The sequence below is a fragment of the Mya arenaria genome, chromosome 8, assembly GCF_026914265.1.
Source record: "Mya arenaria isolate MELC-2E11 chromosome 8, ASM2691426v1".
Taxonomy (NCBI): domain Eukaryota; kingdom Metazoa; phylum Mollusca; class Bivalvia; order Myida; family Myidae; genus Mya; species Mya arenaria.
In genome coordinates this window covers 66355710-66382611 of record NC_069129.1, presented here as the reverse complement: position 1 = coordinate 66382611, position 26902 = coordinate 66355710, and the positions used below count along the sequence as shown (strand labels likewise).

The 26902-nt window shown below is 35.7% G+C and overlaps 1 protein-coding gene across 1 annotated transcript in view; it reads right to left on the bottom strand.

Moving 5' to 3' along the window:
* Window positions 1-26902, bottom strand: part of LOC128243362 (inositol 1,4,5-trisphosphate receptor type 3-like) — a 71345-nt gene that overhangs the window by 30601 nt on the left and 13842 nt on the right. The window contains exons 4-27 of the mRNA XM_052961100.1: window positions 25220-25344; window positions 23306-23392; window positions 22381-22458; window positions 21066-21146; window positions 20115-20212; window positions 19785-19875; window positions 19364-19451; window positions 19061-19168; window positions 18826-18971; window positions 16219-16297; window positions 15327-15421; window positions 14154-14279; window positions 13825-13875; window positions 13585-13668; window positions 12997-13182; window positions 12566-12688; window positions 3156-3260; window positions 2702-2812; window positions 2343-2420; window positions 1996-2128; window positions 1602-1711; window positions 1209-1325; window positions 568-703; window positions 82-181 (exon numbers count right to left, since the gene is read on the bottom strand). Of these exons, the coding sequence (XP_052817060.1) occupies window positions 82-181; window positions 568-703; window positions 1209-1325; window positions 1602-1711; window positions 1996-2128; window positions 2343-2420; window positions 2702-2812; window positions 3156-3260; window positions 12566-12688; window positions 12997-13182; window positions 13585-13668; window positions 13825-13875; window positions 14154-14279; window positions 15327-15421; window positions 16219-16297; window positions 18826-18971; window positions 19061-19168; window positions 19364-19451; window positions 19785-19875; window positions 20115-20212; window positions 21066-21146; window positions 22381-22458; window positions 23306-23392; window positions 25220-25344 (2536 nt within the window). The remainder of the gene's footprint in view (window positions 1-81; window positions 182-567; window positions 704-1208; window positions 1326-1601; window positions 1712-1995; window positions 2129-2342; window positions 2421-2701; window positions 2813-3155; window positions 3261-12565; window positions 12689-12996; window positions 13183-13584; window positions 13669-13824; window positions 13876-14153; window positions 14280-15326; window positions 15422-16218; window positions 16298-18825; window positions 18972-19060; window positions 19169-19363; window positions 19452-19784; window positions 19876-20114; window positions 20213-21065; window positions 21147-22380; window positions 22459-23305; window positions 23393-25219; window positions 25345-26902) is intronic.

The window sequence follows — 26902 nt, the reverse complement described above, 5'->3', positions numbered from 1 at the left end:
GGGCGGTTAAATATATTTATATATGATGAGAGGCGATATAGGGCTAAAACGTGTACAACAATAATAATAGGTTTTCCCTACTGGAACTTTGCGTTTACGATAGGGGCAGTCTCTGGCGTCTTCTCATAACGGTCCTGCTGCTGGTACCTCGCAATCCGCTTCTTCTCCTCCTTGGTAAACCCTGTAGTGAGTAAAAGTAAACACCACGCCTAAGTATAGATCACAGTTCATTTATTGTTTTGATAACCATCCCTCCGATAAAGCCACCTATACCCTAAAGTAATCCATACCAATACATTATGGATGCTCAGGATTCGCATTTATCCAAGATGTTGTAAGGCGACATACTGTTTGAAATAAACAACATGTAAACAAAAATGAAATAAAAAAGTGTATTTTATTTGTTCACCACTTTGCAATCGATATGTTATGAATATAAAATGTGTGGACGTTAATTTTTTCTTCCTTATGTGATACTCTATTCAAATATTTAAAAGTGACAAATAAATACGAGTATCATTGAAAGTCAAATTTTAAATATATCATGAACACTATTTCACCACAAACCTTTCTCTTTCTCAAACAGGAAGGGGTAGTCATGGCGACCGTCCAGGAGGTTGAGGAGCGGAGGAAGTAGATGTCCCACGTCGTCAGCGTCCATGTAGTAGCCGAACATCACCAGGTAGTACAGCAGCCGTACAACCTTGTATGTAACCATTGTGTTATTGAGATACTTATGTGAAAAACTACACAAACAAGCTCAGTAGCCAAAAGTTTAAACATAAACCCCGTTTAATGGCACAGGGTAAACGCCAAAGACATAGAACACAAACACAAAAAATCACAAACAAGAAACATGGAACAACAACACAAAACTCCACAAACACCGCAGTGCATATATACTATATAAAAAACTAGATATGTTTATCAATGTGAGACTCAATTTTCACAACTTGTAAAAATCATACATTTTTGTTTTTAATTGGATGCATACGTTTGGAGCGTTATAGCTAAGCTATTTAAGATTGTTCTCGACACAGGTCATTGTGATACGTCAACAACAACGTACTGAAAATGAGCTTTTCAGCATTCAACTAGAAAATTATACATTAGTATGATTTTTTTACCGCAGAAACATACGCAATATGTAGTTTCAAATTCAAGACCATATGGCGGGTGGGCAATATGTACGTTAACAATTCATTTACCTGTTCTATTAGCATGTTGTGTCCGATTTCAGTGGCATACATGCACTTGTTCTCCGAGAGGAACTCGGCGATCCAGTCTCGCAACACAGGGAATATCGCCACCAGCTCTTTCACGATCTGGACAAGACGAGTACTTTATGACGTATGTTTTAAATGGTACAAGTCATTTTTTCATGGAAATACAAAACTTTCGAACAATGGTAAAGCAGAATTTGTTAAGCAATATAAATGCAGGCTAAGTCATATCGATATGAAGTACATGATTTAGTTGTTGTTGTTGTTGTTTTTTAAAACAATACAGTTATTTGCTAATAAATGCGCATTGCAACATATGATATGACCGAATTTTATAAACAACCGCCGTCATTACTTGAAAAGAACTGCTTAACTTACGAAATCTCCCTGACTTTTCTCTTCATCTTTCGACCCGACATAGTCGTACACAAAGCAGATGTTGGGATGGGCTAACACCGAGTAGTTGTTGCCGATGTCCACAAACAGACCTTGGGGAAAAAGATAAAAATAAACGAGAGCATAATATGGTAGTTTATATTTATTTCTTTAATGTTGGAATCAATTATGTTTATAGTTTTACTTTTATTTATTTGTTTTGTTTTAATCTTATACTACGTAACAGTTCCCATGCCAAGGACCTTTCTAAAGTGTGCGTGAAAAGGGAAATACATATTACTTTATTACAAGTTTAAAAAAATCTCAAGTTTACATTTACCAATTTACATATTGAACTCAATTAAAAGTTTCGAGACAAACATTGAACGCATATTACTCGTGGTGATGTCACAGTATTTCGCTCTGATAGCGTCTGGAAGAATATCCGAGCGTAACGCCAGGAAAGTTTCCTCCCACGTCAGGTAACGTAACTCTTTCGTTATGATGTTGATCGCGAAGTCGTTTCGACCCTGGTGGTGAATGGTATGTTATTTGATACATGGTTACATATAAAGCCTTTGCTTTGAATTTCAATTTATGGTTATGAGTGTTTGAGACATGCATGCATATCACGATGCCTCTCAGTACTAATTGTATAGGTTGAAGAATCTCATAAGTTACTTTTTCTTAGCGATGTTATTAGCACATATATAATCCACCAACTCTAACTGTTCAGAGACGTACCTTGCAGAGTGCAATATAGAGGTCAAGCTGATGAAGGAGGAAGTCGTGCTTGTCCTTGTCGTGGCATGGGTGAGTCTCCTGTATTATTACAGAACAAAACGTAATTATACATGGTGGAGATAAAATCATGCAATACTTGTTGTAGATAAAAGTATCTTGTCATCTTATTCATAGGGCTTAAATACAAACATGAAAACATTATCTAATTTGGCGTTATATCAATGATTCATAGCGGAGTATCTATTTTACTGTTTTATCACCTTAATAAGTTGCATTGGATAAAACAAAGCTCACATAAGTTACGTGCTTTTAAGTAAGGCAAATTATTTTGTAAAATGTCGTGGGCTTATGTATCTTACATCGACAAACTCGTGGAGAGCGAGCCAGCTGCGCCCCTCGTCCGTGGTCAGGTACAGGATGTTGGGTTGTTTGTTGATGTCCTGTCCCCGCGCTGTCAGGTAGATACCTTTCTGTAAGTCATAAAAGATTTGTCTTGTTATTAAAAACTATCATACTCAGTACATGAAAGCTATAATGTTTAATTTTAATCTTACCTATAAATGATGAGAAAAGTTAGAATTTGAAAACATGTAAACCGCAATACCTTCAAGCGGATTAATATTTACACTGATCGTTCCAAGCCGGTAACCCCAAAATTTATTGAATCCTACATTGAAGATGTATATGATTTGAGTTTGATGTGCAGTTAGTTCCTGGTTGAGTTTTATCCCCATTACTTTAAACAGGATCATAAAAAATGGCATGCTGGCCTTCCATCATATAATTTCATGACAGTTCCCGAAAAAACTGTACCTGTTCACATTGCATCCAACGCTCTACTATATATGATTGGTTGTTAGGGATAGCGACGTCATCACACACACACAGCACGTGCAGCAGATCAAGAAAACGGTAATTCTGTAAAAGAAATAAGTGATGAGAAAATACAATTGCATATTTTAGCATTTAGGTTAGAAAATACAACCAACATTCGTTGATGCATTACCAGAATTATTCAGTTTCTATCAATTCAATAAAGTATAAAAACCTTTAAATAGTATACCTAAATACGCCACGTACATAACATATCTTAAGGCACTTAAGTGCATACATTCAGAAATTTAAAAAATGGTTGCCTTATTTAGACCTTAATCTTATGAACATTATCTTGCATTTGATTTTTTTGTAAGGGGAAAAATTCTACAATCAGACCGCCATGACAACGTGTCATTATATGTCCAATTGCAAGGCGTTCTGTGCCAATACATGCGCAAGCAGATAATGTATTTTAACAGATAGAAATGTAACTTTTGTAATCATACACAAATATGTTTATGCTGGACTTATTTCTTCGTTATTATGGAAATACATTCGATTCAGATGTTGAACACAAGTATGACATCAACACCTCATTGAACGCAAAATAAAAGATGTAAGGAAAAAGTTGAAAGCCAAGATGACGTTATTAGAGCCTAAGCTTAGATAAAAAAAAAGGTCATGATAGCTGAACATAAACTCGGAACTTGGACATGGCGTAAGAAAAATAAACCTCAAGTTGGTATAGTGAACAATGACGTTGTATATGCCAGCAAACTGTGGCAAGTGAAAAATGACAAAGTTGGTCATGAATCTAACATTATTTATCCGGCATCAGTAAAAAGTCAAGTTGCGTTTTTTGCTCTCATGAAAAAGAACATATGGGGCTTCAGCAACATATAATTTACGACAATTACATTATTGTTGTGAAAACTACCGTCTATCTTGACTAATATCGGGGACAATTTTCATCCTCACAGCTTGCTGTTCACTGCTGATGTTGGTGTTATCCAATCTCTGCTTCTGTTGTGATAACCATGAGATACAGGCTGCACTTGTGAAAAACGGCGCAAGTGTCCTTCCGTGTTATACCAAGTCTGATAGTTATTGTGACCAGGGTTCAGCGACAACAGTTCTAGTGTTACCGTCAGGCGACGAAATATGAACAGAATTGACATCGCCAAGCCATCGGATATGATGGATATGCATCATTTTCAGGACTTCTTATTGCCCAGATATAAAGGAATAGGATTGAAATGAAATCAGTGTTGAATAAAAAGACATAATTTGCTTTTATTAAGAATGATTTTAACATTTATAATCAACAACATCTAGATTTAAATGGACAACAGGTTATTTGATCCGAAAACAAGCCAATCATCAGAGCGGTACGCAATAAAGTAAATAAACAATTAAGTAGTTGTGTTTTTATATTTCATATAATCATGTTCCGAGCACTATATGCTGTATCTTGAATGGTATCATTCTAAAAGCATTTGCGTATCTGTCTTTTTTGTGTTGCGTTTTGTAACTCGTCGATATTGAAATACATGTTATTGCGCTTTTCTTTATTTTATTTGCGTTTTAACGCAAAACGCAGCTCATTCGCACTATATTAACCGCATAAGATATTATGAATACTCATAACAGCACTACTTTTAGCAAGCTACTTGAGATGTTGCTAAAACGAGCTCCGTAGCTCAGATATTAGAGCAGATTGGTAATGCAAATAAGGTCGTTGGCCACCGCAGTTCTAACAACACTGGGCTTGATACGCGCATGCGCTCAATCGCTCGTCAAATGTTAAAAAAGGTGATGTCGATCTTCCGATTTACGGTTATTAACGTATGCAGGACAACCCGTCTACAGCATAAAAACAACATACGTGTCATTTGGTTCTATACTAACTCATATATTTGATGTGACTAAGGTTCAGTAACAAAAGACCAAGTGTTACAGCAAGGCTACGAACTTTGTGTCGCTTTAGCATGGCCAAACGATGCTACCGTCGACGAAATATCTAACTGAAATCTTATGTTTAACTGAAGTCTATTTTTGCAACCTGTTTGTGATTTAGTAAACAGCAAGTTAATATCCACTCAGACTTATAAACAAATATATGATTAAATACCACATTTATATTTTACTTTTTTGTTCTGGTTCTGGTTTCTGATTTTTTCACTTTTTATACGTTTATGTTATCGCTTTGCTTGAGGATATTGATATCAAAGTTTGATGCAAAAACCACAATAAATGACGCGTTGAATTTTGATAAGTCATGAAAAAAGGCTTATTGTTTCATATATACTTATGATATTCTTTTAATCTAGTTGGTTCAACAGCTTTAAAAGTTTAAGATAATTTAACAAAGCTGCAACTAATAGCCTTTCAAGCAAATGGCATAGTCTTTGATTTTAACTGCATTCAAATTTCGGATGAACATAAGATAATCAATATTTAATGTATCACAATAATCGAAGAACTAATATGTGACACCAGTAATTCTTATCCTGACATTCAATGTAGTATATTGATTCCTTAAATAACAAATATGATACGATCATACTTGCATTTAAAGAAATATTAATGCACGAGTATATCATATCACTTAACTCTTAAATTGTATGATAAATTGCCTTTATATTGTGGATGTGAATCTTGTGAAGGTAACATAAAGTGAAATATGTTGAGGCCTTTAAAACACAGCGTATTCTGGATCGAAATGAGATCAAGGAAACAGTAATTCTGTTAGGAAATAAGTGATCTGGAAATGCAATGAATTTAACATTTATGTAAGATAACCAATCAAACATTCCTTGATGCATTGCCAAAACTATTCAGAATCTATAATTTTTCAAAGTAATGCAACGTCCAAAGTGAATCCCTGCATACACCACTTTCATATCATGGATCTTAAGACACTGAGGGGCATACATTTAGACATTAGAGGAAAGGTTGCCTTATGCAAACGTAAATCTTATGAACTTTATCTTGTATTTGACCTATTTTTGCAAGGGAACATTTTTAGTCTACAATCAGACCGCCATGGCAGCTGTATGTATTCTGTTATGTGCAATTGCATGCCTTTTTGTGCCAATACATGCGCAAGAGAAGACACTAGAAGAAATACTTCTGAGGATCAAAACGCTCGAAGAACGGGGTAGAGTTCTACTTACTCTAACAGAAATACATATACGACCATACGGGATAATAACGTTATTACTCAAACAGGATTAACACAACCTATTGAAATGTAAACTGTGTTATCAAAGACATATCTATGATTGCCTTATTTCTTGGCTATTAATAATAAAACTACATGTACATTCGTTTCAGATGTTGAGCACCAGGATGACATTAAACGTCTCAATATGTACACAATGAACACTGAACGAAAACTAAAAGATCTACAGGAAAAAGTTGAAAGCCAAGATGAAGTTATTAGTGCCCAAACAAAAATAATAAATGGTATGACATCCGGACAAAAACATCGTACTTGGACACGGCGTGAAAACAATACACCTCAAGATGGTATAGTGAACACGAACGTTCTGTATGCCAACAGGCTTGTTGCGTTTTCGGCTTCCATGAAAACAGGTTTAAAAGCACATGTAGGGGTTCACCAACACATGTTATACGATACTGTCATCACCAATATCGGGAACAGCTTTAATCTTCATACCTCGCTGTTCACTGCTCATGTTGCTGGACTGTACCTATTTTCTGCTTCTGTTCTGGCGTGTGATAACCATGAGGTAGAGGCCGCACTTGTGAAAAATGGCGCAACTATCCTTAAGTTTTATGCCAAGTCTGATCATTATTGTGACGAGGGTTCAGCGACAACAGTTCTAGTTTTACAGTCAGGCGATAAAATATGGACAGAATTGGCGTCGCCAAGCGATGCAACCATATACGGATATGAGTTTACGTCATTTTCAGGACTTCTTATTTCCCAGATGTAACGGAATATGGTATAAAATGAAATCAGTGTCGAAAAAAAAATACATTTCTTGTTCAATAAAGTAGATATCTTTTTACGTAAATAATCCCATGGTCATCTAGTGTCTTAGTGAAAAGCAAGTTATTCGTTCCGGAATCATGTCACGGTTTCGATCAACTTCATTCGAATTTGCAACCTGCATTACATAAAAAATGCCGTTTTCTTTTATAAAAAAAAAACATGTTTTGAAGCATGATAAATCAAATAATAGGAAAGGGAACTTTTAAATATAGTAAACATAATTATTTGCATGATTTGACCATAACATTGGTACGAAATAAAGTGAATAACAATTCAATAGATTTGTTGTATGTATGATACTTTTATGTTTCGAGCACTATGTATGTATTGCTGTAATTTGTTGTTTTACGCTGTGCACATTGCATTACCTCGTGCAGCTAGATTAGGGGTCTGATTCTAAAGAGATTATAATTGCTGCATATTCCATTTTTAGTTCGACCATTCATAGTTTATACCATGATGAACACAGTAGCGTCATATCGATTCACCTACCTGAAAGTACCGAGTGCACATTTATAGATAAGAGAACGACAAGTTACCTAAACTGGTATCATATTTCATAAAAGCCACCTTGTCTTACACCAAAACCTGACCTTAGAGTAAAGGCTTTGTCCGGCAACGAAACCAAAATGGAGAGTTTATATTTGATATCCTGTGCAATTGCATGGCTTTTTGTTCCTATTTATACCCAGGCCAGAAAATCTATATGGAAGAAATACTGTTGAGATTAAAAACGGTCGAGAAAAAGGATAAGGCTATTTGCACGACTAGAAATACAGCATTCAGAAACGTGAAACTTATTGGCATTTATCGATGTTCAAGTCTTCTCTTACATAATAACACGAACATTATTATACAAATATCTTTGTGTTTTAGATTTCAAACAGCAAGCACAAATTCGATGAAATTATCAGCACCTAAACCAACTTAATAAGCACCTAAACCAACTTAATAATCTAACTAACAGCTGGAAAAAGGCGTGCACCGAAACATTGCATGTGCCGAAATACGATACCCTGGGACCTAGCCATAAAACTGTTACCAAACCGCCAAACATGAAAACAGACAAAACCTATCATGAATTAAAACGTATTTTGCCAGGACCAGTCTCCCTTCACATTGACTTTTTAGTTGTCAAGCAAGTACAAGCACAAGAGAATATTGGAATTAACCAACATATAATGTTCGAAACTGGTATGACTAATATCAGCAGCGGCTTTCATCCCTATAGCTCAATATTCATTGCTCCTGTTCATAGCATTTACGTCTTCTCTTCTTCTGTTTTGGCTTGTGATGGACATGGGGTACAAGCTGACATAGTTAAAAACAACGTACGTGTTTTTCGGATGTAGGTTAGGTCGGTTGGTCGATGTGACCAAGGTTCAGCGACAACAGTTCTAGTGCTACAGCCAGATGATGGATTGTGGATAGCATTAACATGGCCAAACGTAACTACCGTCACCGTAAATGGATTTACTTCATTTTCGGGAAAACTTTTAGCCCATATGTAGCGGATTTATTTACTTGTTTTAAACTAAAATACAGCTTTAATTAGGAAACTGACAATTTTAGTCGAATTGTAGTAAACCTTTGCAATCATTGTGTGTTAAGTTTACGACGAGTAAAGATCCAGCAAGATCAAGAAACAAATAAGAGATTACGTATTACATTTCTAGTTTATTTGTTTTGATTGCCAAAATCACAGAAACATGCTGCATGCATTGTCTTATGACAAGGCATAAAATGCCTATTCCTTATATATACTTATGATATTCTTATATTCTAGATGGTGAACATTTGTAAGTGTTGGCTTAGCTTTATCAAACAGTTTTAAGATTATTACCAAAGTGCTATTAATATGATATGATCTGAACTAAATTTTCACAGTCAAGATAAAAGATTTTGATAAGCAGTTTTACATAAAAGAAAGTCATTGAAATTTACATTATCAAAAAATTACATCAAATGACCAGTGATACATCAGCCCAATAAAATGAATTAAGATGTGTATTGAGCATCGGCCCTGATCCACTTCATTAATTGCAACCTCGCCTAATACAAGTTATTACAAACTGAATGGATTTGCTTGAAATAAACATGACATTTCTTATGTACAGTGTTGTTATTAATACATCACTATATTGAACTGAAGGTGATTCGCCTGTAGAACATATAATGATACGGTACAAAAATGTTTAACAAACCATTAGGAAAATCGTGTTGCTATTGTTTGATGAAATAATGTTCCGATGGACCATTTAGAAAATGAATATTGTTACTGTACTCATTCCCTAACCCTGCTGTAGATTTCAGGAAGTGTTGCACTTCATGTCTCAAAGTACTAAGTGCATAAGTTTAGACGACAGAGGGATGGTTCCTTTTTGTAAAAGTACATCTTGAAGGCGTACACACCGCCATGGCAAAATCATGTTTCAAGTATATGTTTTTCTAGGCCTATACACGCGCAAGAAAAGTCCTAAGTTGTAAAAGATACTGCTGCGAATGGAATCTATCGAGAAACGGGGTAAACCAAATTGCACAAATACAATTGAATACAATTTATACAACACGAAGGAATATTATATATGAAGTCACAAAACTAATATGTCTTCCTTTTATCTTCAACGGCTTTCAGGCGACCACATAACAAAAGATAAGAACTTAAAGTAGGCGCATATCTTTCGCAAAGGTAAGGTGAAAGTAGGTCTTTTAAGGGCAATGTGTGGTGATAGTAAGGCCCCTAAAGCTGCACTCTCAAAGATTGACCATTTTGACATATTTCGGTCTCAGGATCAGCTAAATTTGGAATTAATGCCTTCAATTCAGTCATTTAAGATATCTTACAATAGAACACATCTCAATTATTTTGGGAACTGCCAAATATAATTTTCCTTAAAGCGTAAGTAACCCTTTTAGCCATAATATATCTTTTGTTTAACCTAAATATAAAAAATGCGATCTGATCTTTTCTCAGCAGTCTTATATCAATGGTTTCCAGACATATACGCACACATTGGTTCATTGCAAGACAAAAAATAGAATAAACATTCAAGTTGTGGGAGTGCAGCTTAAAACAAGCTCTTGAAGCAAATAAATGATTTCCGAACCTTTCCAGCAGTGTATGTACACGTTATGCAGGGTTGTCGTGTTCACTTTGAATGTATTGCTGCATATTCCGTTTTCGGCGCTTCATTGAGTATACAATGAGCTACCGTCATTTCCATTCTCGTGTATGAAAATACTGAGAGCAAAATTGCAGATTCCTAGTATCATAATTATGTATCTTTTGCTCAAACTGGACTTTAAAGCTGACATTTTAGTTTTTTGTCTTGGAACGAGCCGATTTTTGCGAAAATCCATGGAAACCAGTTATATAAGACTGTTAAAAATTGAAAGTTAAAAATTGATATTTTATGCATTATTTCTTAAACCGTTAATATTTTCGAACATAAATATGAAAATCTGCGATCTGATCTTTTGTCAGCAATCTTATAGCATTGGTTTGCAGATATTTTCGCAAAAGTTTGCCCTTTCCAAGACAAAAAATAAAAAAGTTGTAAAAATCGTAAATCTGTGAGAGTACAGCTTAAAGGGAAGTACTTCGTTATTCAAACAAACCGCAAAATATCTGCAATATTCAAAGGCTTTTTGGGCAAATATATGCCCAAGAAAACTCGCTGGCAGAAATAGGATCAAACAAGTGGGGATAGAGGTCATGTTTTTGCATAACTAGAAATAAATGCAACACAAATAACTTCGTATCAGATTCCGAACACCGGGCAAATATCAAACATCTCAGCAGTGAGCAAATGAATTATGAGCAAAGACCGCATTTTTTCAAGGAATGATTTAGCGCCTAGATGAAGTCAGCAATGACCTAACCTACTTCATTAATAGAATGACAGCTATACAAAAGATCTGCACCGGGATACTGCGTGAGTAAGGCAGTCCTCGAATTGATACCAAGAAACATTGCAACGGAGCTGGATACAGAGACAAAACCAGTTATGAATTCAGACGAATTTTGCCAGCGTCAGCCTTCGCGTTGCACTTGCTGCTGTCATGCAAACACAACAATATGAATGTGCAAGTGGTCACCATCATATGATAAACGACACCGACGTCATTAATATTCGTAAAACATCTCATTCTCATACCGCATTGTTCACTGTAAATGGAATCTACGTTCTTCTGAATCTGATCTGGCTTGTTAAAACCATGAGATAGAAGCAGGCATATTTAAGAACCGCGCATATGTCATTCGATGCTATACCAAGTCTGATACCTATTTTGACCAGGGTTCAGCGACAACGGCGCTGTTAATACAGTCATTGAATTAAATGTAACCGAAATGTTTAACTGGCTCAAAACCGAATGAAAAGAGCATGTGCAAATAAACACAGTCTGTGTTTTAAATAAACAACAAATAATTTGACAAAGAAGCAATTATACGTTCACACTTTAATTGCACTTTGAACTCCTATAATTATATGGGCGCGTGGTTGCATTAACATGAACTTGTTTAAAATTGATCAAATGTAACGGACCAGCGTAACGCAAAAACAAATCAGTATGTTTTTGTTAACGTAGAACATTTCTGTTTCAAGTAGATGTATCAGATCCTAGGCACAGTACTATTGTATGTGTACATGAGTGTCGACGGTCGATAGATTAGCGTTTTGGACTCGATAGAACAACCATTACGTACATGCATTCTGTTCTAAAAATAGCAATAAAAGTATGTATAACACTGTCATATTCTACGGTCCTACTTAATTACAAAAATGATTGACAACACTGTGCAACACTGTAGTCATTAAACAATAAGTTCGCATTATTAGATTAACTAAACAAAACTAAACTTTTAATGTCAATAATTTTACAAAATATCAAATTTAAGATGTAAATAAAACTTTGTATTCCCAGAACGCATATATTTTAACGTTAAACATTTTTTTCCTTAAAACATTAAAAAATCCGAGTATGCTTAAAGACAACAACAGAGGCCATCACTCTTCCATAGCACCATTATGTTCAGCTCATGTCACTAATATAAAGGAAACTTGTACCTTAGTAAATGTATTTGATCGAGTGAGCCCTAAAAGTTGTCAATGACCGTCGAAGCTGCAGGTGCGAATATGTTTGTATTAATAATTGGGAATCTCGTTATACCTGTAGACTGTATGTATTATAAAGTATCACAATATGTTGTTGTTGTTTTTTGCTGAATTCAACGCAAATAAATTGCCCGGATGTTTAGCAAAGGATATCCGTTAAAACTGAATACTGTACACCTGACGTTTCCAAAACGATGTTGTTGGACAGTTCGTTGACAAGGTTGACAATAATTAACCAGAACATTCATATTAAGAGCCAAGTTTAATACCTGACTGGACTGCAGTAGAACCACAAACTCGTCTATCTGTGAGTGCGAGATGCGGTCCACGATCTTCCGCTTGTCCCGGATCAGCTCCACGATCATCTGGGCCACGTTCAGGCCGATACCTCCCTGGAAAAACGGCATGGTATTCCAACTTGAAGACCTATGAAACTGCAACAACTTCCATAAAACTGTTAAGTGTTTTGGTTTGGACAAAGCTAGCCAAAATATCCACTGATATATTCAACAAGTCCATCCTTATTACGAGTACGATCTTATCATCTTAATAAAAAGACTATTTTATTGTATCAAAATATTAACATTCTTCATAACCTGTGTCTGAGTTAACAATCGCAATGGGCAGGTAGAGGTTGCCCTTGTCGATCATACTTAAGTTAGAAGACATTTTACTCTAGTAATACCGGATGTGTTTCTACCTTTTGCGTGAACTGTGTCTGAAAAAACTCGATGTATTTGGCAAAGTAGAGGGCGTTCTTGCGGCTTTTGCCGATCATGTACGTGTAGAGGATCTCATAGGCCTCTTTGAACACCAGGATGATGTTCTGCGCGTCCGGAACGCCGTCCAGGGGAAATTTTAGGATCCGTACCAGAAGGTCAATCACCTGAGAAAGATGGAAAGGCATAAGGTATGAACTATTGTTTAATGCATAAAAGACTTCTTTTATTATTTAACATGAAATATTAAATTCTTAAAACCAACGTTTGATCAGTTTTCGTACTTAACGTCAAAAAAGAATTATGTAACAGAAATAACATGTTTTATGTTAAGCGTTTTTTCTGCAGCTAAATACATCAGCATACTCCTCTCAATTGCAAACGCCTTTGGAAACCCCCCAGATCAAAGCTGTATACACAATACCTTAAATTAAATTACCAAGAAATTGTGGTAACAAAACCAAACTCAATTTGCGTGTATTCCCAATCTTTCCTAAAAAGATACGCTTGGAAAGGTGGAACTTTTCGTATTTTACAGTAACCATTTCAATTTTATGTGTAAGACTTACCATAAGGTTTCTCATGAGTTTCTGTCGGTCCTTGCTGGGGACTCCTGGCTTCAGTAGCATGTATTTCCGCAACTCTTCCAATGCCTGTGTTTTTACAGAAATATAAGTTGATACATCTCAGCTTTTTTCAGTGATAGTAATTACTGTAAACTTTGTGGATACCTCTTTTAACCATTTTACATTAAAACTCGTACATAAAGTCATTAAATCAGTTGTTCTATTGATTAGAGAGGCTCGTACCGTGAGAAGCTGGTGAGTTTTCTTGGAATTTAGGATCACTCCAATTTCTCTCTGAAACAACGAAGAGTTGAAGTAGAGTAAAATGCATAATCCTCTCGAGCTATTTTTATTGCGTTTGCATTTTAATAAAGGTTGTGTATTCAAAAAGTGTTAATGCCAACCGTTTCGAATGTGTAACAACATTAATAAACACAATTGTTAAAGGTAGCAACCTATCTGAATGAAAGCCTTAGTTGTGGTCCGTGATTTAAGACTATACCGATTTACAAAGCGTTACTTTGAAATACAAATGGACTTTAACACAAAAGTTTTATGCATTTGAATCCTACGTCCTTGATGAGGTTTCTAAGGAAGGGGACCATGCCAGCCACGTAGTTGAACTCGTTCACGTGCGTATCTTCCACCAGCTGTATGGTGAACGCGTCGTCGTACTGACTTTCACCACTCGCCGACACCTGGGTGTGAAGTATGGGGTGTTTTATATACATAACATCAATAAAGAATGCAACTTTTGTATTAAATAGTATTTTAGGTCAATTTACTTCGACAAAATCATCAAAGTTATCCTCTACAATAAGTGCTTTCATAAATTGGACTTAAATTTATTTTTAATAAAGGCAAAATGGTACATGCTTTTACTTTTTTATAGTAAATTTATGTCAGACTGAGCAGCTTAATACTTCACACTTTTAGACGTTGCACAAACAAATCACCTCACACAACTGATCATGAGCCTAAATCAGAATTCATACAATTATATTGTAACGTAACAAGCGGTCGGCAGCCATTGGAAAATAGCATGCCACTGGCGGCAAAACTTCTTCTGGACACTGTCCATCAATTCTTGAATGTGCAGCTAATAGAAATATGTATTTTTTTTTTATTTTTTAAAATAACTGTTAATAAAAGTTGCACCTTCACTGATGTATGGTTTTGACAACTTTTTTTTTCTTTTTTTCTGCGATCTGATTTGTTGTCAGCAGTCTTATATCGCTGGTTGCCATGCATGTTTGCAAAAATTGGCTCGATCCAAGACAAAAAAAGTTAAAACGTAAAATCTGTGATAGGGCATCTTTGAGACGCTTTAAACTTCGTTATTACAACCTGCTGTTTTGACGCCAGTGCTAGAATTGTTTTTCAGGTAAAGAATAAGACAGGAATATATTTATAAACGGATTGAAATATAATATACGATGAACGCATAGTACATATGATTATCAAAACACACACACACACATCTTATTAAATAATTCATTCCGTAACTGACCTTAATAGAAGGCTCCTGAATTTCCAACAATAGACATCACAAATACAGCACATAACACAGACATACACACTTCAACGAACAGATGACAAATTTACGTACAACAAAATAAAATTACTTCTTTACATATTCAATTAAAACATTTTTTTCTAGATCTATAAAGGATTTAGGATCATTTAAATTATAGTTCTGTTTCTTCGCTCAGTCTGACGTTGATGTAACGGAACATGAGCGTTACCTGTCTGACCATTGCGCTGTCCCAACGTAAGCCCTTTAAAGTCTGATCGTTGACGTTCTCTATGTCACGGAACTTCTTCCGTATGTAGTCTTCATCTTATTTTGAAGATAAAAGAAAGTTAGGTATTTAAAAAACAAGCAGCCAACTGAATACTAGTTGTTTATTCTTTGGTTTGATCACATTTAACCAAAATGTGAATTGATTGGTCAATGTATCTATCCAATGTCAAACAAGCCATAAATGGTAAAAGTTGTTATATTTAATGTTTCACGTCCATTGACTATTTATGTATAGTTTCAAGAGTTTTGGTCACCGTAAACGCTCGGAAATGCAATATTTGGGTGTTTCTACGGCTAATATAAAATTGTCAGGCAATGTTCTAAGACAGAAACCTTTAACAGTTTTAAAGAATCTTGTACAGAAACGTTGTAGTCTCGAGAGTTTTGATCACTTTAAAAGTCCGGAAATGCAATTTTGAGAGTGTTTCGAGGTCATATATAAATTAAAAACATTGCCATGCCGGGTTCTTTGAAAGAAACCGTTTACATTTTTTAAGGAATCTCTGTACAGAATCTTTGATAGACAATGACTGCCGATTGTTCAGAAATTTGTTAAAGTTAACAACATGATTAGCAACATTGTTGTTAACTTTCAAATGTGAACAATTTGATGGTGCGCTCACATATTTAAATATAAACAAGTACGATTGAAACGGTTGTCTCAAATCTTTTTAGAAATACAGCAGATCACGAGTGTATCCATTAAACTTCCAGAGCAGTAACAATTTGAAAGTTAACAACAATGACGTTAACAACGTTGTTAACTTTAACAAAGTTCTGAACAATCGGCCCAATGACTGCCAATTATATAAACACATGCTATCTAACCCTACCCTTGAGTGCGTGGAGCCAGAAGCCGGACAGGACGTGCTCGATCCGGCAGTAGCTCTCAAAACGGATTTCTTCCCGCTCCTAGTAAAGGGGGTTTGTAAAGAAGAGAGTATACAGATCTATATACAGCATTTCCAATTATAACCGTTCTTAGTTTGTTTTCTGGTTATTTTCGTGATAATTGAACATTCATTCCTGAAATGATACACTAATAAAGCCGGTGATAAGGGGCATTGCAGTGCTGCACTAATGCACATATCGATGTTTTGCCCTTGGGGATGGAAAGGGAGAATGGGAAACTGAATATTTCAATCTCGAAATCCCTAAATCATGAAAATCGTCCAAATCCCGTCGGATGCATTTTAGGTATTCCCGGGCGGCGTTCTCACCGGGCTTGTAAAAGACCCGCCAGTCTAGAATCAACCGCTTTATGGCGGCCCATCCCCAAAACCATAAGGAGATACATTGATGGGTGCAGAGGAACATCATTAGGTACTGTCAATATACAGTTTCATTCGGAGCTCCTCGGCCATTTTCCATCGAAAACAACCTCAAATGTATATTGGTACATCAGTAGAATTAGTTCCAATTTTTTAATAATAGTATTAAGTAATTATAGTGTTTGTATGTTGTATATCTAAGTTTAAACTGATTGTCAATAAAGTGAATAATTGCATAAATAATTAGGAGTTCCAAGAGAAAAGTCATTAAGTTAAACTGGTAGATTGAAATTACTACGCGATCTACTTGCAGTGACGTTAGAACGAAAAAGATAACTGACATTGTAAACCGCCCATATACATCTGAGGTTGGGTTCGATGGAAAATGGCCGAAGAGTTCCGAATGTATACAGTTTCAGTCAAACTGAGACTGGTGTTTTCATTGTTTAAATAAAATGTGTGCTCCCAAATGATATATCCACTGGAAAGTATTCATTTCGACACGTATGATAATTACGTACAGTCGAACCTCGTTGGCTCGAACTCGCTTGGCTCGACTTCCTCGTTGGCTCGAACTGAATCAAAAGGACCGATTTCTTTATACCGAATGTAAGCATTCCCTCTTGGCTCGAGCAAACGGGGTTCGACTGTATTATAAATGTTCAGTCAATTTTGCTATCACTATAGCAATATCATTATTGTAATAAATCCTACATTACCCTCAGGCTTTTAACCTTTAAATTCGTTTTAATGTTCCTGGATTATTTCACTTTATCAACTCATCCCGATCATTGCAAAATAATTCGTTTATGAAAATAACCGAAATGTTTCGTTAATTGTAATTAAAAAACTATAAAACCGTTACACCACCCCAGTGACCATTTACAGACATGGGACACGTGGGTGTCATATGAAACAGTAGAGATGTGAAGACGGGAGGTCATATTCCAAAATGTCGTAATTACCGATAATAACACTGACTTCGAATATCAATACGGCGATGGGTCCCATGTGGCTGAAGTCAATCTTCTAACCAGATAGTCATTGCGGATAAAAATGTCAGAACACTATATTTCGTATATATAAATTAAGTAAAGTGGGAACCAAATATAACACAGCGGTACGAATTGGGTAATAACCTCTAAGTAAAAACAATTAGTCCGAAAGAATAAGAGGGATGACCGCTCCTTCGAGAAGTTAGATGATTGGGTGCTTTTTTCGTGAAACACCATTGCTAAGCAATGCATAAAAACATCACCAAATAATAACTGTTGGGAAAACAGTTTCTGTCATTTCCAGCTAATGTAGGCAATCAATTGATTTCCCCAATCTCACATTAATCTGCCGACCCCTCCGACCCTGTCAGTTGCCTGGCATGGGTAAATAATCTAACGATTTTTATGTACTTGATGAAACACATCATTCCCTGACATTCTATCTATTCTGTCATGTTTACCAAGACCGCGTTTCTCAATCGTGATCAACACGTTTCTTTCCAAGGTTTCTGACATAATACTGCAGAATTAAATTAATATTTTTTCCCGAGCCATCAGAACAGAATAAAAGCTGCTTCATTTTGTCATTTCCTTTTACATTTAATTAAGAGTTTCTTACTTATCGATTTTCAAAGTATAACTAAAATACACATCCAAACTTATACTTCACTGATAATAAAAAAAACTTCAAAAATCAATTACAAATTACTGCAATGAATGCATGTAAACATTAGCCACCACTTTCTGGAAACTTCCTAAGCTTAACAGGCTTAGGTAGCTGATTTTTCATAAGCCAAAATAAATACTTAAAATTTCATTTTGATAACTGAAAAATGGTTAACTGTGATCATAAAAACGTTTCCCAGTTGAAGTCTAAAAACTCTGAAAGAAATATATATTACGCAAGTTATAGAAAAAAACAAAAATAGTGAGCTTAGCTTAATCCGGTTATAAGGGACATGAGAATTTTCGAGAAAATAGGGCAAGTGAATAATTTTATCTTACATGGCTTAATCCGTTATAATTAGTCGGTAAAACAATTAGTAAACATGTTAATTGATTATTTGAATTCAATATTTAATATTTTAAGTTTTTGAAAATTAATATCCATACATCGGTATGTAGCGTATAAGGTATTGCATTCCAACATTCCTTTGAAAAGGAAATTACTAACATTGATGACGGAGTGCAGCCGGAAGACGGTCCTTGGATCCTCGCTGTCGTCTGCCAACGAGATTTCCTGGGAATTGTCGATACACAGGTACTTCCGGGTCGTCAGGTGACGGAGGCGCACCTGCTGCTCCCATTGCAGTATGTCGCCTAGCAACAAAATGAACTGAGGTCAATATCACAAAACGAATCATTGGAAAAAATACGTTTGTTAAATGTTGACAAATGACATGGCCTACCGTTAAAGATGGAGTTTTCTGCCTCGATGACCCAGAACGAATTTCCGGAAGTGGGTGGTGAAAGGGTTCGCGGCTTGTGCTGGTCCATAACACGGATACGAAAGTGAACTGTAATATGCAGACATTTGTCAATGAAAAATACAGTTGGGGTATACGCAAAGTATCTTTACAAATAGACATTGTATATTTGTGCATTAAAGCAAAGTTAGATAAACATTAAAACAACTGTTAAAAAGAATGGCGCCGCAAATCTGGTAATAGTTAAATATTTGCAATAGTTTCAATAATCAAGTATAAAGTTACCATCCTCGGTGACCTCGTCTTCAAACAGCCCCTCGGCCACCATGTACGCTTCGAGTTCCTTGTGGAATAACCGGATTATTGAGCCGCCCTTTGTAAGAGAAAAGCATAACATAAGCCCCACGTAAACATGTGCGGTCGGTTAACATTAACTACAGGTTAACATGGGGCGCCCATAGGAAGAGGAAATATTACATTACATGTTCATCATGAGTCACCTTTGTGAGAAGGGAAACATTAGATAAACCACACTCTGAAACCAGATTCTGGTCACCTTCCATAAGACCCTTGTCTCGCCCAAATAATTTTGACATCGGTTACTATGTAAGTCTTGTATGAATTTTATTAAGAAATACGTTTGTGATCAAGTAACGTACACGTTCTTTTTTAATTTCTAACGTATTGTTATACCGCGCAACCGTACCCTAACGAAGAGCTCCTGATCCGGTGTCCCCTGTTTCCTAAACCGGACCAGCGTGAAGCCCGATCTTTCCACGCCAAGGTTTATCTCCGATCTGTGTGTGTTGACAATTCAGAACATTCAAAATATATGTACCCTCTATATATTTAAAACACATGTATATTAAGCAGATTTTTTTGAGTGAATTGTAAAAACTAATGAGGGTTGTATACGACTATGATATGTGTTATTCATTGATTATGCATTAGACAAAAACAGCCGAAATGTATACAAAACAAAGCTTAAAAGTATAAAATAAGTTATGGGATAATGGACGTAAGACGTAAACATTACCCGTGAGTGAAGTGGTCTATCTGGAAGCCGCTACTGGCGTGCAGGAAGTGGCCCGGGGACTTGATGCTCTCAAACACGATCTGGTCGTAGATCTGGACCTGAAGGATAGAAGAAGAAACACGTGTTAGAAGTAATATGTTACAAATGATACGATAACATATAGAGATAAATGTCTGTTGCAATATCCGATAAATGATAAAATATTACAAAGTTGGATTTAATATATACGTTAACATACGGGTTACTTGGAATATTTGATAAACAATACAGAATACGAGGTTTGATTGTGGACCTATTCCAAATGTCGATTATTTGATAAACGACAAATTTCGGGGGGAGTTAGATTATTCGTCAAATGTAAAAATACACCTGGTATAAACGATAAAATACAGGGTTGTTTGGAATAAGAAACATAAACGATAAAATACGGGTTAATTGAAATATTCCACACACAATAATAAATTGGAATATTCAATTAATAAAATGGAAAGGGTAGAATTAAAGAAGTAAATAAGAACATTAATTAAACGATAAATATCGCGTAAATAAGAACAATCGATAAACGATAAATATCGCGTAAATAAGAAATTAATTAAACGATAAATATCGCGTAAATAAGAACATTCGATAAACGATAAATTACGCGTTAATAAGATTAATCGATAAACGATTAATAACGCGTAAATAAGAAAGTCGATAAACGATGAATTACGCGTAAATAAGAACAATCGATAAACGATATATTACGCGTAAATAAGAACATTGGATGTAGTTTAAATTACGCGAAAATTACAACATACATGTATGATGAAAGTTAAATATTGAGGAAAACTTATGGTGGTATTTTATCATGAATAACAGGCTTACTAAATATTATTAATACATGTTCAAATCTAGAAAAGTGTATCCATGTTTTTTTGGTTGAATACCTATCAGAAACTCACGACTTACCACTTCCCCCTCCGACTTGACCTTGTACTGGGGGAGGATTCGGAACTGGGCGTTCTTCGCGTTAAACTCTTGCAGCATCACCTTGACAACAGAGATTAAAGAATAAAGCAATGACGAAAACAATTATTTACAAAGTTTGAATTACTCATGAAGTTTGATTTTTAAATAAATGTAGGAAAAATACAATAACATTTCAGTATAAATGACATGGTAAAATATTGTACAAGATCAAACGGCCATGAAAAAACGGTAGAAATTGAGGACATACGTACGAATGATCACTTTTTTTATATATCACTAGACCAACCGAGATAATACAAATGTGGATATGAAGACAACGCTTTCAAAATTGCATCGTTTGCGCTAGATTAAGTAAATAAGAAGCAAACATTTGTCAATCTTTCATAGCGGGCTGTGAATAATGTTGGAAATATCGACAGCATGGCTGGAACCATTAATGACATTGAACGATTGTAAATACTGCCTTGGCAAATTCAAGATGACATCATTTCGGGAGCAAATAATTTTTCTGGCAGCGGTGGTGTAGGACAAATATTTATGGGACAACATCTCTTTAAAACTTGGAAAGTCTATGAGATTAGGAGTGATTGTCCTAAAAATGAATCATTAAATGGATGTCATAAACTCTTAATGATTGTAGAGAGCACATCTTGAAATCCATACAAACATTATAGGTATAGAAGGATAGCCGAGCTGTACAGGTTCGACTATCAGTGAAAAAGAATGCTTTAATAAGTTTGACGTTAGAAAACTTTCATTCATAATTCCCCGCATGTGTCATACCAAAATATAAATAAGAAATATAATCAGCTTATTATTTATCTTGTTTATACTCTGTCTAATACGGTTCTTTTACATAGACACGTCGTCCCTTCATTAGAGATTCTGCAACCAAGCCCATGTGCGCTGTTATCCGGCGAACTAATGCTGCTGTGGAAAGCAGAACTCCCCTGGGTGGCTGTGTTAGCAGGGGATTAAGCACTAAGTTGCGTGAACCAGTAAATAACGATGGCAACTAGTTTTTTATCAGCCAATATATCAAATACTGTAATTAAATACAACATTTCCGATCTCTGTTTTAATTTCACTTAGTGCCAAAAACAAAATTAGGTTTACCTTTTTACACATCAACAGTAATACGAAAGATAATTAATTGGCAACGGACAAGTAAAACAAATAGTGCAACATGCACAAGTATTCAAATGTATGTGCCGGTGCTAATAAAACAGATAACAACATATGATATCTTTAAAAAAAGCTTCTGATTGAGTGTAACGATTTTATGATTACATACCACCATATTGTTCTTGTCTATCTGCGACGTCTGTGACGTACACATGTGGACGAATTTGTTCGTAAAAACGTGCCGCAGCTGCAACGATATACGTGCACAAATATGTAAACAAAAGCTCCAAGGACCGTTTTAAAAACGTGAGAATACATTTTGCCATGGCTTACACATAGATCATTAGTAAATGGAACTCTATGTGCAAATCTCAGAATATTTTAAAAACAGTAATATTTATTGTACACTGAAAGAGACAGAACCACAGGTCTAAACTTATAATACTATATTGGTATACATAGTGATGGACCTTTACTAATAATACTATATTGGTATACATTGTGCTGGAAGTAGTCCAGTTCTCATTAACAACACAATATCTGACACGCTTGCCCATTTGTCGTCACATACATGCATACACACCTGTATGATCTCGCCATATCTGACACGCTTGCCCTTTTGTCGCCACATACATGTATATACACACCTGTATGATCTCGCCATATCTGACACGCTTGCCCATTTTATAACATACATGTATATACACACCTGTATGATCTCGCCATATCTGACACGCTTGTCCATTTTGTAACATACATGTATATACTCACCTGTATGATCTCGCCATATCTGACACGCTTGTCCATTTGTCGTCACATACATGTACATACACACCTGTATGATCTCGCCATATCTGACACGCTTGCCCATTTGTCGCCACATACATGTACATACTCACCTGTATGATCTCGCCATATCTGACACGCTTGTCCATTTGTCGTCACATACATATACATACTTACCTGTATGATCTCGCCATATCTGACACGCTTGACCATTTTTGTCGCCACATACATGTATATACACACCTGTATGATCTCGCCATATCTGACACGCTTGACCATTTTTGTCGCCACATACATGATATACACACCTGTATGATCTCGCCGTATCGGACACGCTTGCCCATTTGTCGCCGCTGTTCTTGCAGATTGTCCGCGTTCTCCGCCTCCGCTGCTAGCTGACAACATGAAACATAGTACACAGTATATAAAGGTGGGTCAACGCGTTCGTATCGATATCAGTTAAACAGAACAGAACAGGCAGTTTTTTGAGACTTATACAACAATTCATCGTTTCAATTCAAAAAATAAAAAATAAACTTGCCACTTGCCTAATAATATATTGACATGTTTTGCCTTATATATCCCCAAAGTGCTATTAATGTTAAACTTCTAATATAGTTTATTACAGTACCATAATTAGGCATAATCATAATGTAGGACTACATCAAATGTTGACGTATTCTATCCCGTTTATCAAAAAAATTGTTTGATTCTTTGATGTTTTAACATGTAGACTCATTATAACAAGGGGATTAACTTAACGTTAATTTATACGAGTCGTATAACCAATGTGATAGCATTTTCATTATGTACTAAATTCAATTCCATTTTCGCGTGTTTTATGAACAATAGAAAGTAGATATGTGTGCAAGATGCCAATAAAGATGACACCAGGGCCAGTATTCACGTATATCCTGAGTCTGAGTTTGAAACTTAGACTCAGAAAGGCTAGATTTTAACTTAGTCTAAACAAATGTTTAATGTTGTTTTCATAGGAGCAAAGATGGTACTAAAATGATGAATGTGTTACAAATAATCTGTACTACAATTGAGAACACATCTTTTGACCAAATTAGTTCTATTATAAATATTTTGAAACATTTAATAATTCAGTTGTCAGTGCCTAAGTCTGAATACGGATCCTGTATAGCAGTTTCTCGACCCTTTCTTGCAGAAACAGGTGAGAAAATTGCTCCTTTTCATACATGAAATAAGTTTTCTTTTACAAGAGAAGGTTTTGTAAAAATGATAACGAAAGACTTTCGAAATATTCTCATGGACCGATCGGCGAATGGTCCTTTAATATCAGTATCTCCTCTTCCTATTTTTCGCGCTTTCGTCCTTTTTTTCTAATTATCGGATGATGCATTTACTGTTAAGCATCATGGTATTTATATGCTGGAAAACGACATTCTAACTTAATTAAGTCTCATGAATATTTGATCTTGCCCAAATAATAATAATAAAAAACAGAGCATGGTCTGCATTGTGCACGCCTTCTCCGGCTAACTGGAGTTTCCCCATCAAATAAACAACGTGTCAATATAATCAGAATTCCACAAGCTTGTTTTAGAGATAAGAGAAAGTAGTTGCAAATTGGACTGCATGTATATTTTTCGGCTTGTTTATTAATTAAAGAAAGCAAATATATACACGTAACAAAATAGTATATGTTCGTTTTTTTTCTCAAGTCATATGAGTCATTCAGAAAGCGATGTGCCTCTTAAAACAAAAATAGCATTTACTGCAATGGTTTGACTGTAATGAAATAATAAGTAATTTTATAATAGAAAGAAACAATAAGTTGATGTTATTATTTTTTTCAAAATGAAATACTTTAAGTTGGGCGTGACAAGTGGACATTAAAACAAAAGTTAGACTAATGAATCCTAAAATAAAACTTTGACCTATCAGAAAACCGATTCAGTCAGGCACCAACGGTATTCGCATGATGCCTTTATATAAGTCCAACCAGAGGTTGAAAAAACTGAAAGCAGATGCAAAACAAGGGCAATGGTTGTTAACATGGCGACCCCATAGCTAAACATGTTTGGTATGCATTGCTTTTTTTACACAATTTTAGGAAAGGCGATAGACGTTTTGTTTGCGATATTGGTTTACGATGAATGTATGATGAAGATATAAAATAAGTTTATATGCATTTGTCCAATCATATTAAAGACGATGTGGAATTACTTAAGGAGTTGCAACAAAGCCCCCACCTTGTGTTGTTGGAGCTGCGCGGTGTCATCGAGCAGGTTCGCGTTCGAGCTTGCCTGTGCCAGAAATTTCCGTTTTTTCTTGTTCAACTTGTACCTGTTCTGAATCGCCACTTGGAAAACGCACGCTAAAGCAAAACAACGACGGCTTAGAACATAGTATAACATAAAACACAGTGTGACTAAATTTTGGTTTAATACCTTAGGCACGGGGTATATTGATTTATCGCCTAAGGCATTTCTGCCAAGTATCTCGGTTTATTATTATATGAGGAACAGACTTTCTCCCACCTCAGATAAGTAGATCCATTAATTTAACCATTCTAGAAATTCTTATTTTGCCCACGGGCGAAGATAAAATGCCCGTATGGAACTTCTTTTAATGGTCGCTGTCCGCCCGGTTAGCTCAGTCTGTTGTGATTGGTTATGAAATCCTTTCTACGACCATTCGCACTGTACCACTGCCCCTGGCATGCTCAGAAGTTGTCAGTTCCTTGCAGAAGTTAAGGCACCTAGTACTGGTTAACCGCCCAGGATAGGTTTGCGGTGGTTGAATTGTCACTCTGGGACACTTTAATGTACTCACGCCGGGACCCGGAGTATAAACTACAAACACCACCATCTTATAATGGTCACCATATTGTAATTACCTCCCTTGTTGAAGACTGTCGTCTGTAGCGCATCATGAAAACCTTGTCTTGTGGCAATATTTAGAACGCTAGTTAATTATTTCTCGCTTCAAATGTCACCAGAAAACAGTTTTCACCATTCAAGAAATAATGTTTCACTCTTCTTAGAACTATTTAAAGACCGATCAGACCATTTAAATACTCTGAATCACTGCGCGAATATCCATGACAACCACGCATATTCGTACGCAATTATTTTCACTAAGCACAAAAGAGTTCCAGTAAAAAAATACATTTTTACTTAATTTTGTTTAACTGGGGTGGGAGAAAAAGCATCTACCATAACCTCGTTTCCGCAAAACACCCTACGCTCGGGTCGGAATGAACCTATCTTACACTCTCGGCCATTTATTTCTTAAGGCATTTCTACCAAGTATCTTGGTTTATTATAATCACAGGAACAGTATCTTGGCTTATTAACTGATGCACATGGTACCTTTGTTCAATACCTGAGCCGCATGATATATTGGTTTATTACCTGAACCACAATTTACCGTGGATCATAGTAAGCTTTAATTAAGTTTCTTAAATTGCTATTATTTATAGGCGTTGGTTGTGAGGTTGGGTTCTCATACATCAAGCTAAGCCCTCAGTGAAATCACAAGTGTTTTCATTGACTTTTTCAATAAGGTAACCCAATGTTCATTAAAACGTTTTACGTGAAAATGTGACCTTGACTTTCAATAATACTTGGTACCTTGGGATATTACCTGAGGTAAATATAAATTTAGAATGTTACCTGAGACACATGGTATCTTGGTATATTACCTGAGGTAAATATTATTTTAGTATGTTACCTTAGGCAAATGTTGTCTTGGTATATTACCTGAGGTATATGGTATCTTGGTATATTATTTGAGATGCATGTTGTTGTTTTTTGTATATGAACAGAGGAAATGGTATCTAGGTATAATAACTGAGGCGCATGGTATCTTTGAATATTATTTTAGACGCATGGTTTCTTGATATATGACCTGAGGCATAAGGTATCTTGATT